Consider the following 13,955-nt stretch of genomic DNA (forward strand, 5'->3'; position numbering starts at 1 on the left):
TATTCATAACAGAAGTAAATATTGGCCTTACATATATTACAGTTGTCACCCAACTTCTAATAATGATTATAAGTTAAGGAGCATGTTGGCTCCCTTATGGGTTAAAATTTTAATACATATCCCTTAATCCCTCCTCTTGACCTTTTTTCCTTTTTAATTTATAATTTGTAGGCAAGTGTGAATTCTTTTAGAGAAGAATAGCAGTTTGGCTATCTGCATTAGCAAAACCACATTACAATTTGCTACATGTAATCCTGGGTTAGGTATTCAGAATTTGGAGAACTGAGAACACAGAAAATAGTAACAGATGAAAGAACTTGGAAAAAAGAAAATTATCCAAATGTTTCTCTCTTTAACCTACCCCTGTCATTTTAACTGGAAAATGAATTCCAGCATGATAGCACAGAAACAAAACAAGCAGACAGTAAAAGAGTTTTGAGGAGGGAAAAGATATTCTATCTCAGAGAAAAACAGGCTTGAAAATGCAGGGCTGGCGTTATCAGACTCTGTAGTTACCAAGCCGGGTACACTACTATTCTAAACTCATTTCTTCACTGCCTTTTGTCCTAGGGAAGGGAGCACCATGGGAGGCAAAAGAATCAGGTGGAGGATGTCCAGAAAGTGGCAGTTTCTTTGGAAGTATTCCTTTTTTTTTTTCCCTTGAGAAAACTGTATATCTACTTATTTGGTTCCAATGAGTTAAATGCTTCAGTTGAACAGTTTCTAAGGAGCAGCTCAACTGGTCCCTAGTTTTTTTCCATAAGATTCTGAATTAAATGTTCTATGGTTGGAATACTAGGGAAATTATTTCTGAATAACATTTAAAGGTTCACAGATTTGCTTTGATGATGCTTTAGTTCCAGTTCCTTTAAGTAAATTCATTAGTTGAATGAATGTGCTTGAGTCAGGAGATAAAGAAATCCCCACTGGGAGTGTGGAGAGGTGAAGATGAAAGTGAAATGTTTGGCATAGTTCCTTCTAGATTGGACCTGGAAAAGAAGGAGGTAAAAGCAAAAAGTAAAGTGTTTCGATGCAAGGTATGAAGAAAGCCTTGTGATGTCTGTCTGTCTGTCTGTCTGTCTGTCTGTCTGTCTGTCTGTCTTATCCTCCTGTTTGATAGGGAACTTCCAACAATTCCCTTTTTCCTCATGACTTTCCCAGTTGCTGATCCACGAATTGGTGCTCTTGCACAAGCTATCAAGAAAGCCTTGGGCTCGATGTCATACAAGTAACAATGTATGACTGTGAAGTCCGATATGTCCCCTTTTCTTTGCGACTTTTCTGGCCATTGATCTGTGAGTTCAGAGTAGAGAGCCTCTTCCTCACAGCAGGTCCCACAATGTGACCTTTCTGTGCCACATGATGGTTATGCGTGAGTAAAGGCACAACTTGACTCTAGCATTCATAAGGCCAAGAGTGGAGCACTGCCACATACCTGTTCCTTCAGATGTCTCTTGTGCTCCGGAGCCAGACGTCACTCATTCTGTATTGAAACAGCAACTCCAGCATGAAACGGGGAAGTAGAAGTCAGGACCCAGCCTTATCAGAGAATCTTGTCCTTGAAGTCCCTAGACTTAAACTAGCTCATACAATTACACACAGATTTCTGTCATTGTTTGAATGAGAAAAGCATGCCTCTTTCTGCACTCTGATTTGTAAAACATTCATACATAAATTAAGCCTCTATTTTGGGTGGAAGGCAAAGTGGATCCCGAGGGATTAAGGTCACATGCCCAGGTCATAAGAGTTGCAGATAACCATCTGTGAGCATGTTTATATTACGAACAGTAACTTTCTGATTGCAAGTTTAGGTAAAAGTCTTTAGGCTGGATTATGCTCCATTGCAAAATTTATTCCTACAGTTTCTCTCTTCTTAGAATACTTTTTTTTAGGTTAGAAGTGCTCAGCTTTCAGATTGGGCAATCTTTAGAGCGACAGGGTTCTTCCACAGAAGTAACTTGTCCCGGGGTGCTGAGTATTTCCAGTTTCTGAAATCCTTTTATGCTGTAAAATCTGAAGGCACATATGCACAACTGGTTTTGCTCATATTCTGTTTTTAAGTGTAATATCAACTTCCCCAATTAAAACTGATCTATAACAAACTCTGGCCATCTTTGCCACATCTCAGTGACCTTCTAGTAAGAAGTCCTTCAGATCTTGCTGTGCACATGGCCCAGATTGTGAGGCTCCTCTCTTCAATGTCTCCTTTTTGTTATTTCTTTACTTTGTTCTTGCTCTCCAGCTGTCAACTACTCCTCTAAATAATATGACCTTTTGAGGTAAGATTTCACGTACCTGCTCACCACATGTGGCACCAGGGAAATCTTCCATGAGTGAAGTCCTTAGGAAGGGTTGTGTCAAACGTTTCGCTACATAATTTGATGGTGCACATCTTGTTTGGTAATTTGGATGATTTCTGAAGCATTTCTCCTTGACTTTGTTATTGCTTACACATGTAGCAGTGTGAGCAAACATTACGGTGCAGTAAGATTTGCTTTTGCAGCTTTTTTTCTTTCTTGGCATAGACCAAATTCAATGATTTATAGTGAATTTGGGAGCTAAAGTTCACAGATAAGTAAAGGAAGATGTAAATAGTTCTGTGTTACTTTGCTGTAGCTCGGAGGTTTATTGAATGCTTAGAAAGCAGATGACAAATGAACTACTTTAAACAGATGTCAAAATAAAAAAGAAAAGTTACTCTACCACTGTTATATAGGCAGCCGGAAAAGTGGTAAGAATTGGATTAAGGGCATAACTAGTATCTTAAAGTTTCTAAGGTTATTGCTTTTTAGGTTTAAGAAATGTCTTGATCACTGTATGCTGTTGTGCCTGGGTGTTTCATAAAGTACAGAGATTTCCCTCTCTTGGTTCTGGAACCCAGAACTCCAGGATATAGGGGCTCCCCTCTGTGAGGCCCTTTCTGCTGTGTCAGCCCACAGGGAAGGTGTAAGGGCAGGAGTAGACACGCCCCAGAGAGACAGTAAGGGGAGGGGCCCTAACTTATCTTCACCAGAAATGCACTCCCGTGATGGCTACCTCAGTCTGTCCCTCAGGGCTCCGTCCTTGTGACGTAACCCGCTCACAAAGTCTGCATCACGGTGTTGAGTCCCAACATGAGTCCTTTGGAAGACTGTGAGCCCAGCAGAAGAAAGGACAGTTATTTTGTTGCTCCTAAGTCTTTGAGTCTTTTGGCACTGAGCTGCTGAATTTCAAAGAAAGTGAATTTCAGCAGATGGAACAGATAGGATTTTTATTCAAATGCAAAGTATTCTGTGTCTGTCCCATAGGCCCGTGCTTCTTCTTCCCCCGTGATTCTCGTGGGTACACATCTGGATGTTTCTGATGAGAAGCAGCGCAAAGCCTGCATAAGTAAAATCACCAAGGAGCTCTTGAACAAGCGAGGATTCCCTGCCATCCGGGATTACCACTTTGTGAACGCCACTGAGGAGTCTGATGCTTTGGCAAAACTTCGGAAAACCATCGTAAATGAGAGTCTTAATTTCAAGGTGCGGTAGTGTGTGTCTCTTGCAGGCTGATGGATAAACGCAATTTGTTCGTTCTCACATTATGCCACTGCTTGGAGATGTCAGAAATCTTAAGAATGCGATTATCTTAAAATTGTGGGGTCAAAGTACTTTTATTTATATTATTTATCAAACATGCCTCATTTATAATTCGTAGACGTGGGAACAAATATAACTAGGGAATCCTGGAAAGAGCTGAGAGAATGCTCCCAGGATACTAAGCCAATCTGCCCGTTGCCCCACCCGTCCAGAGGGGAAGTGAGGTGGAGTCTGGGTCAGTGTGTTGGCTCCTGCTGGTCTGTGACACTGTCTGCTGGAGTTTCTGTGCTCCTTGCGTCTGCTCGGCTCCTTCATGTCTCTTCTCCTGTGGCTTCCATTCCTATGTTTATCTCTCAGAGTTGTGAGTCAGCTCTTCAGTCATCAAGACCACAGATTGGCTTTCAGCCACATTTAAATAATTACTCAATTCATACAAACTAGGTTTTCATTTTAAGACATGTTTTAAATTCCTAAAGTTCTCTTTGGTAAGCCTAATGTTTCTAAAACTTGAATAAATAGGTCACCAGCAACAATACTCTTTTTAAATACTTGTGGGAGAAAGAAATCTTCCTTAGGCCCTGAGGGGATGATAGTTTCATCTGCTGGAAAATGCTCTGGGTGGTTGTTCAGTGTGGTAAGGGCCATGGTGAATCTCTGTTGGCTTAGCTCTAAGGAGATCATAGAATGTGACCAGAGTCCTGTTTGGCCTGGGCAGCCCCCCGGGTAATTACTCCCCGGGCCCCACTGCATCTCAAAAGTACTTCATGAAAAATGATAAGCTCACTCTGGTTATAACTCCATATTGACCAGTTAGCTAAGCTCTGCCCCATTTCCACAGATCATGCTCCTGTCTGAAGCCTAATGAACCATTCATAATTTTTTGGTCTTCACAGTGCCTGGGAGAGAATTTGTTTCAACCCACATTTAATGGTTACTAAAATGTTTTCCTGATTGCTGTTGATATTTACGTAAGAAGAATAGTCTCGTGTATTTAAAGCTTTCTTCTCTTTTACTCTCCTGTGGAACTTATGATTGGGGTAATGTGATTTCTTTAATTACAAATATGCAAAAGTTACTCAGTTAACTTGTTTATTAATCAACTTCTGTGACTGTACCTGTACCTAAAGAATTTCTTTGACAATTGGGATATTTAAGTTTTTCCTCTTCCTATTGCTGCCAAAAGCATATATGCCAAAAGCATATAGCAGATATTTTGGAAGAGGAATGTGTTTGGAAAAAGCTTGAATTTAGTTGGAGCCAAGCCTGTAGGTAAGGCAGGTCTTTTAAGATGGGCTAATGCTGCTTTTGGATACTAGGAAGATATCACTGTCAGCCAATGGGACAGGTCCTTACAGATGAACTTTGATGACAGCTCTATACAAGGCAGTAAAACAAATGCTTCACACATGGTAACATTGGGTAAAGGAACACGTATTGATTACAGAGGCCACTGCACTGCTTCTGGGATTCTTTCAGATGCCTTGTTAGGGTAAAACGCCATCTCCTGAAGGCCGCAACCCATTCAGAACAGCATTCAATCTCTTAGAGAGCTGAGCTCTTCGGTTCTCTCCCCCTCATTTATCATTTCCCTCTGTCTTAGCGCATTTCCAGTCTTTCCTTGCTTTTATGCACACGTGTCTGTGCTCTTTGGAAGTTTTCTTTTTCTTCCTCCTCAGTCTCGCAGTGTTCCCATAATGAAGGTGAACGATGAAGGCGGACAGAATAGTGGGAACCCTGCACCTGTGCTACTTTCCAGCCCGTTATCAGAGCAGACATCCTCCTGTGGCCTTGTGACCCGGCCTACAAAAGTCTTCCCCTTTTATTTGGTTTGCTTTTTGGGAAACATTCATTTATTTCTTTATTTCTTGGGTTAAAACATAAACTTCAAATTGAAGTTCTAGTTCATCTTAATTTATAAATAGTGAAGAAAAGCACACGAAGATTAGTAGAATTATGTATTGTTTCCTAGGACAAGGCATATACAAACCATTTTTTTGAACGACTATTTGCTGCACCTATTGGTTATAGGTGCTAAAAATCAGGTTCCTTAATGTTCTATGTACAGTCCAGAAAAGTGACGTTTTTGTGATTTTGTGTGCTAGGAAAGACCCAGTTTCTGTGTGTGATAAATATGTTAAGAATTTAAACAGAAATTCTGATAGATGGAACCAATGAGAGTCACTGGGATCCAGACACGGGGAGAGTTCGCCCCCTCGTGGTTCTCAGAGGTATTTCAGTTACTATTGCTGCAGGTGCATTTCTCTCTAAAATTAGAATTTTCAATTTCAAAATTTGGAAACTATGTCTATTATGGAAACTGTTATGTTAAGACAAGTCTTTGAAAGTTACACTTTTTATGTTTCTCAGCTAGTGCAGCAAAGTGATTTCTCGGGTCTGGGACAGGACTATCGGAGGTTAGACACGTTCTCATTTCCCAAGTTCAAGGTTGGTTAGAAGATCTCACATCTCCAGGTTTGACTCTTGATATTTACAGTCTGCCCACCTGATGTTGTCTAAGGAACAAGGGAAAATTTTGATATTTGACTTCTGGATGTATTTTTATCTAACAAAGAAACGTTCCAAAGCTCTGGTGGCAAGGATGGATGTCTTAAGCCCACCTGTCTTCTGTACACAGGCCCAGTGCTTCAAATATAATGTCATAGTCTTTTTTTGAGACAGGGTCTCCCTGTAGCCCCTACTGGCCTGGAATGCACAGTGATGTAGTCCAGACTGGCTTTGATCTCGCAGAGATCCCTTTGTCTTGGCCTCCAAAGTGCTGGGATTTAAAGGTATGTTCCGCTATGCCCAGCCTTATAAAATCATTCTTTTACTGTCAGTGTTTTGTCTGTTTTAAAAAATGGAATTTCTAAATAATTAGACAAATAGTACCACGCTATTTTATTAGAAGTTACTTTACAAATTTGCTTTGTGTCCGTAATTCTCTTTAATTTCATCTTTGATTCATTACCATTTGGATAAGCTTTACAACATGTTTCAATTTTCTTTAAAAACATTCATTCTGTGAAGATTGCTATGGCTGGATGCACCATCTGACAAAGCAGACGTTAAGTAGATTTTCACAGCTTGTCATTTGCAATTTCACAGATTCGGGATCAGCCTGTTGTCGGGCAGCTAATCCCAGACTGCTACCTCGAACTGGAGAAAATCATCTTATCAGAGCGAAGAACTGTGCCAATTGAATTTCCTGTGATTGACCAGAAACGCCTGTTACAGCTAGTGAAGGGAAACCAGCTGCAGCTGGATGAAAACGAGCTTCCCCAGGCGGTTCACTTCTTAAACGAGTCAGGTTTGTGTGTGTTTGCTCTGTGCTCCAGATTATGGCATTTGAAAGGTGCCTGAATCTTGTGGATCATCTATGTTCAGAATGTATGAGAATGTCAAAACAATTCTTAAACAGGCCACTGATTTTTTTTCTCTTTCATAAGATCATTGTATATATTAATGTTGAGTTGAAACATCAGGTCCTAAGAAAATCAACTTAGAAATCATCCAAGGACAAAGCATGAAGGACTAGGGTTCTGGACGTGGTTTTGCTGTATAGGAGACTCTGAGCCCCCAGCACAGCTGTGCTCTTTCATAGCATCACATTTTTATATGAAAGTTATTTTCATACTGTAAAAACGAATTACTATTGCAGCGTTTTCAACTGGGCCGCCTTGGACGATCAAGGGCTTTTTGACACGAAGTGTTGCTGGGTGGCCAATCTTGCTCTGTTACTCATACCTCGGTCACACCGTGAAACTGCAGCCCACAGCACCATAGAGGCCATGCTGCTGTCCTTCAGTGTGAACTTCCTGGAAATGTGAGCCTATCTGTAGTAGCAGAGTAGGTGGCCAGGAAACTGTTTATGATCCCTGTATTCTGTTGTATGAAAAATAAATTCAGGATTCCCTTTTCCCATGATTCTTAAAACAGATATGTTTAGTTTCTTATTTGTATTGAAAATAAAATGTGCCATTGTGTTATACATATAAAAGTTAAAAAGTAAATTATGACTTTGTATTTATTTGTATTTGCCAGCATCTCAAGTATGCTTAATATAATCAAATCATATAGCTCAAAAACCCTCCTTTTTATACCTTTGAGTCTTTAGAGCTGAGGACAGGATGCGTAGCACCTCAGGGCCCCTCCTCCACTGTGAGGTGACGCAGGTGCATTAGTGTGTCGGAAGCTCCCAGATGTTTAGACGTTCGAGATCCCACATCTCACTGACTGATGAATTTTTCTGCAGGAGTCCTTCTTCATTTTCAAGACCCAGCACTGCAGTTGAGTGATTTGTATTTTGTGGAACCCAAGTGGCTTTGTAAAGTCATGGCACAGGTTGGTGTTTTACATTTTGTGGGAATTGGTGGCACGCAGAGCATGGGGTACTTTAGTGTTTGGGTTCAGTTAAAGCTAAAACTACTGTAAATACAGAAAACTGTAGACAACTTGGCACAGGAGACCATTTAAAGAGCTTCATGGAATGGGCACACGGTTTAGCGTTCACATCTTAGATCTTTGTTTCCAAGTCACATGCAAATAACTCTGATTTTTGTAGATCTCAATGACAAGATGGCTACTTCATTGACTGAGTAATTTTCACAAACTGGCTTTGTGAGAATCTTTGGGGGTAACTGAATATGAGAAAACTCGTTTGATAGGGCCATGAAATCTCTATCTAAAAAGCGTGCGGGGAAGCCACGCATGGCAGTGTGTGCTCATAATCCTAGCACCCGGAGATGGAGGTGGTGGGGTCGTCGGCAGTGTGTGCTCATAATCCTAGCACCCGGAGATGGAGGTGGTGGGGTCGTCAACAGTTCAAAGTCACCCTCAACTATGTAGTGACTTCCGGGTCAGCCTGTGCTTCATGAAACCCTGTGCCAAGAGCAAAGGAAATAAGAATTTAAAAGCACTTGGCAGCACTTTCTGAGCTCCACATGGGTATGCTCTGAAAGCTGTGGACGGTGCTGCTTTGGCCTATCTTTTCTCCACTAAAAATAGTGCATTACCAGAGAGTTTATGTAAAGGAATCATGATTGTTCTTCTCTATAGGTTTTCACAGAAAACTCTGTAGAACTCAGGCAGAGCATCCCAGTCGGGGTTTCCCAGCACCATTGACATCATGCTTAATTGCATTTAATTGTAGTTTGGAGTTTTTGAACTGTTGACAGTGGCATTTTTTTTTTTCGACCCCTACTATCTAGATGCTAGCTGGAACATTTCAGTTTTACAAGTGAAAATGTGTCTGGACATTGCCAAATAGTGCCAAGGGGACAGAATCAGCACAGCTGCAAAGTACTGTGTCTCCTTCATGTGGTGAGGGAGGTCAGGGCAGAGGCCTCTAGCATGAATATTCTTTGGCAGTTATTTTACTTAGGGACATAATTTACAGCTTTGCATGTCGCTCCCTGAGCCCCTAACATGATTATTTTTATGCTGGAAATATCTCTTTCAATTAAAGCATGGTGCTAATTAAATTCCCTCAAATAATCTTGATGGCTATCATTAAAGTTCCACCTAAGGGTAAGAAGGGAGATGTTCTGAAGCGGGAACTCAGTTGAGGTTCAGTCCTATACCATGGAATTTGAGAACACGTTTCAGTATTAATGTAACGTATTTAATTGTAGGGTGTCTCTTTTTAAAAATATTTTTACTACTTTTATTTTATGTAGATGAGTGGATTGCCTGAATGTGTGTAATTGTACCCATGTCATGCAGTGCTCTCAGAGGTCAGAAGAGGGCGTTGGATTGCTCCGGACATGGAGTTACAGATGGTTATTAGCTGCTATGTGGGTGCTGGGAATCAAACCTGGGTCCTCTGCAAGAGCAACCAGTACTCTTAACCTCTGAGCCATCTCTCCAACCCCCCCCCAGGGTGTCTCTTTAATAGTAGGTATTTAAAATTCGGTTTTCATCTTTCTGAACAAATGTTAAGGAAAGTGTGAACTTACTTGTGAAGGGAGAATGCAGCCAGTGGGTCCTGTGCTCAGGGTCACGTGACTGGAGTTAGACTCTCCTGAGTTCGTATTCCTGTACACTGGAACCAGCTTCGTCTTGTTTCTTCCAGATTTAAACCTTTGTTTCTTTCTTCATTTGAAAATAAGGAAAATTATGTTTTCCTGTGTGTTGTCGCCCTAGTTCAATGTAAGTACAAGTAAATGCCAGCTTTATTTGACCTGTTTGCTAATTTTGGAATGTTATTTTTGGGAATAACTTCCAGGCAAAAAGGAGGTACAAATACCATTTTAGGAAATGTGTCATGTATGGAATTAAACAAAAAATACATACCGGTAGATGCTTATGGTCAGCAAAGGGAGAGTTTTATTCATCTTGTGGATTTTGCTTTGTGAGAGGTGCACTATAACCACCAGGAACTCCACATAGGCAAGAAAGGCACAAACCAGTGTTGGGTCTCCTTGTGACTGAGCACACGAGCAGATGCATCACTAGAGGGCGACGTCTTACAGAGTAGAGTCAGGAAGAGGTCTGCATCAGTGTTCTTTTCGTTTAACAACAGCAGCGACCTCCCCTCCAAAAAGACAGTCGATTTCTACTAATACCACAGTAAATTTCCTGAAGATTCTATGACGTAATTAAGGTGTAACTCTACGGAAGTTCTTTTCGTTATCTTAGGTGTAGTATCACCGGGCTAGTTCTTTGGCCTTACTTTGTAGCTAAGGCTGCCTTAGAACTCACTGCAGAGTCCAGGCTGAACTTGAGCCCACAGCAGTCCTCCTGTTTCAGCCATTAAGTGCTAGAATTACAGGTATGAGTCACCATGTTTGGTCTTTAAGTGAAAATTAAGTCAAGAATTTAAACAATTCAAGGGTACTATAAAAGACTTAAAATGTCTCCCATCTCATATACCTTAACTGTGGTTTCTCTCCTGTGAGCTGGAGCTGTGGTTCTCAACTCCGAGTCCTGGTTCCACACTCCTCTGGTGGTAGCTGATGGTGGAGCAGATCAGAGGATGGAAGACGTCCAACGCTGGGCAGCAGGTTCAGCCCTCTCTGAATGGCTGCGTTCCCCACCACCCCTCCCCTAAGGTCCTCCGTTGCCCATTGCAGTGACTTTGCATCTGTATTGGACTTACACTGGGGAAGGTGGAGGTTTCTGTCATTTTCAGTTTCTAGTTTTGGGAGGACTGATTCTCAGGAATGGACTTCCTGCCTCCCTTGATGGCCAGCCGTGGTCTTGACCACACGTGGTCCTGGGCACCCAGGCTCTGACGATGGACCTTCCCATTCCCAGACACCAAGAGATTTTCCCTCATTTTTCTGTTATTCTTCTGCAGCCCCAGTGTTCACCTGCACCCAGCAGAAAATGTAAACGACCTAATTAAACTTCCAGAAAGAAAATCTCAGTCTGGGTAGTTAAAAAAATAAAATTTCCAAGGGTCAAAAATAAGTTGGTAAAATGATAGTTTCAAATTCTTATTGACAGAAGCAACAAATCAAATGCTGTCACTTTTATTTGTGCTGATACACTGAAATATAGTGTCATTTCTACTTACAGTGTCACAAGCAAGGGAGAACAAGGTTAGTTTGTCAGTAAAAATAAATAGGGGTACTACCTCTGTGAATCAACAAGATAAGGAAAGGTAGGACTGACTTCACCGTGCAGAACTTCTCATGATTCCACTGTGCGCTGAGCTGGAGGGTCACTGACCCTCTTAAAGAATGTTCTCCCAAGGTAGGGATAAAAGAGACCTGCTGAATTAATCAGGTGGATCTTGAACAGGCTTGCATGCTGGATTAATTTAGATAAAACGGGTAGGAGAGATACAGAAGGGACATCTTCCTTGAAAAGAAATAGGTAGGGACTGGAGAGATGGCTCAGTGGTTAAGAGCACTGACTGGTCTTGCAGAGGACCCGGGTTTGATTCCCAGCACCCATATGGAGGCTGCAAACCACCCTTAACTCCAGTTCCAGGGGAATCTGAAGCCCTCTTCTGACCTCTGCAGCATTGCATGACACGGATACACTCACATACATGCAGGCAACACGCTCATACACATAAAATAAGAATAATAAATAAAATATTTCTTTAAAAAAGAAAAGGAATAGATACTAACATGCAAATTAGTCAGGAGACGAAATATTAGGCTTTTTAAAGGTGATAAAAATTAAGAGATTGTTCCAGATTTTTATTGCTGTGTAAAAGTCCACCCTAAAATGTGGAAACTGAAACATGCCAGACATTTCCTATTTCCACTCTGTGTGGGGTTAGTTGTGATGGCTCAAGTTATTCATCCTCTTGGTTTGCAGGGAAGGCAGGCAGGCTGCACTCACCATCTGAGCTACACTGGGCTTCCTCCTGGGGCCTCTCCTGTGGCAGGATCATCACAGTGCAGTGGAGGTCTTACCTGCCACCCAGAGAAACGAAGCAGAGGCTTCCAGTTCTCTTAAAGGGCAGAAGCCAAGCTAGCAGAATGTCAGTTCTCTGCACTCCAGTAACCCCAGTGCAACCATAGGCCCAGATCAGAGGGAGGGGAAGGGGGCTCCGGCTTTGAGGACTTGAGCAGCACACATGTTCAGGGGAGAATAGAGTGGCCACATTTGGAAGTGTCTGGTGTGAAGAGTGATGGCACCCTGCAGCTGTGTTAGAGCAAATAAGCACAGACTCCTTGTGAAACTGAGTTTGTAAGGGCTCAGCGCCTCAGGAACAGTAAGCTGTGAGCAGCTCTCATGCCCTGTGCTGTAAGTGATCTGGCCTGGCTGTAAGGTGTGCAAGGTGGGGTAATCCTAGTTCACAGCTTCATTACATGATGGCCCATCGGTCACTGTCATGAGGTACCCATTGCTTTAATCAGTAGTTCATTCATCATCTAGTAAGCATCATATGTATGAAGTAGAAACATAAGAATGGGCCAGACAAGTCCTTGGTCCTAAGCATTTACAATCTGCTACCTCATTTCAGTATATAACAGAAATGATACTTGCAGCTATCTAGGACCCCCTGATACATTACAGATCTACTAAGAAAAATTAAGTCGAAATGCCTTAAAAAGAAATTCATCAAAATAAAATACACTGAATCTGTAATTATGACTAAGACAAGGACTTATTTATGCTAAAATTGTCATGTGCGTTTCAAGCTTTACATATGTGATCTTGTTTCTTTCTTTTTAAGACACAGCCTCCTTTAGTATCTCATTTTTTTCAGAGAGGGAACCTGTCTAAAGAAATCTCGGGGCCTTTCCCAGGACCACAGTCAGCAGCCGAGCCTGAACTCAAACTTATACATTCTTTGGATCCTTTTTTTTCTTTTTTCTTTTTTATGTTAAAAATTTTATTTATTTTTTCTGTGTCTATGAGTGTTTTGCTTGGATGTATGTTGGTGCACCCACCATGGGTGCTTGGGACTGAACCCTGGTCCTCTGGAAGAGCAGCCAGAGCTCTTATCAGATGAGCTAGCTCTCTACCTCCCAGATTCAGATTCTTAACTGGGATGACAGTGGCTAACGCTCAAAATATATGAAATCATCTGGTTGCACGCCAACAAGCAGATTCCCAGCTTCACGCCAGACCTACAGCCCAGGCTTGACCAGTAGAATCCAGCAGCACGGAGTAGTTGGTCACACTGCCTCTCTTCCCACTCACAGAAGCTTTCTCCTATGGTGTAAATGTCAGGATTGTCAGTCTGAAAGATAATTTCCAAGAGTACACAGGAATATATCAGTGATGAGACTGTGGTGCAAACACTGAGTATTGGAGCCAAGAAAGTGGTGGAGATCTGAAGCTTCTCCCCTCATTTTCCAAGTGTTTTCTGAAAGTGTATATCCCACTGGGCTTCTAGGCGATGTGAGGAATTAGAGAAATTTGATCCCTCCTTGTGCTGGGCGAATTGTTGCCATCGCTTACGCCCAGCAAAAAGACATGGAATGGTTTAAATGAGAAACATTTCAGAAAATGAATGCTGGTGATCATGAGCTTAAATCTTTCAGATTTTGACAGTAAAAGTGGAAGGCTGTCTGAGACATCCCAAGGGCATCATTTCCCGTAGAGATGTGGAAAAGTTCCTTTCAAAGAAAAAGAGATTTCCAAAGAACTATATGGCTCAGTACTTCAAACTCCTAGAAAAATTCCAGATCGCCTTGCCGATAGGAGAAGAGTGTTTGCTGGTTCCAAGCAGGTAAAACAGATGATAAAGATTCAATATATATGGAAAGTCACCTTACATTACATTATTTTGGTTGTGAAATAACTTGTCACAGGTAAGCTGAATTTTTTTGTTTCTTTGTAAATTTTCTGCCAATGTATAGCACATATACTGTAAAGAAAAAGTGCATTTTATACTTTGAAGAAATAAATTGTCTTATATATATATAGTTGCTTTTTGATTTAATAGTCTCAAATTATTAAAGGAAGGTAAAATAGTGGAGCTCT

General features: G+C 41.5%; 1 protein-coding gene across 4 annotated transcripts in view; it reads left to right on the forward strand.

The window, feature by feature from the left end:
- The window catches only part of Lrrk2 (leucine rich repeat kinase 2), a 143,745-nt gene that overhangs the window by 82,096 nt on the left and 47,694 nt on the right, over window positions 1–13,955 (forward strand). For all 4 annotated transcript variants that reach the window (XM_008829672.2, XM_029561887.1, XM_017797294.2 and 1 more), the window contains exons 31-34: window positions 3,288–3,506; window positions 6,669–6,870; window positions 7,816–7,904; window positions 13,514–13,701. In XM_008829672.2, the coding sequence (XP_008827894.2) occupies window positions 3,288–3,506; window positions 6,669–6,870; window positions 7,816–7,904; window positions 13,514–13,701 (698 nt within the window). The remainder of the gene's footprint in view (window positions 1–3,287; window positions 3,507–6,668; window positions 6,871–7,815; window positions 7,905–13,513; window positions 13,702–13,955) is intronic.

The sequence above is a fragment of the Nannospalax galili genome, unplaced genomic scaffold, assembly GCF_000622305.1.
Source record: "Nannospalax galili isolate Female #2095 unplaced genomic scaffold, S.galili_v1.0 scaffold454, whole genome shotgun sequence".
Taxonomy (NCBI): Eukaryota; Metazoa; Chordata; class Mammalia; order Rodentia; family Spalacidae; genus Nannospalax; species Nannospalax galili.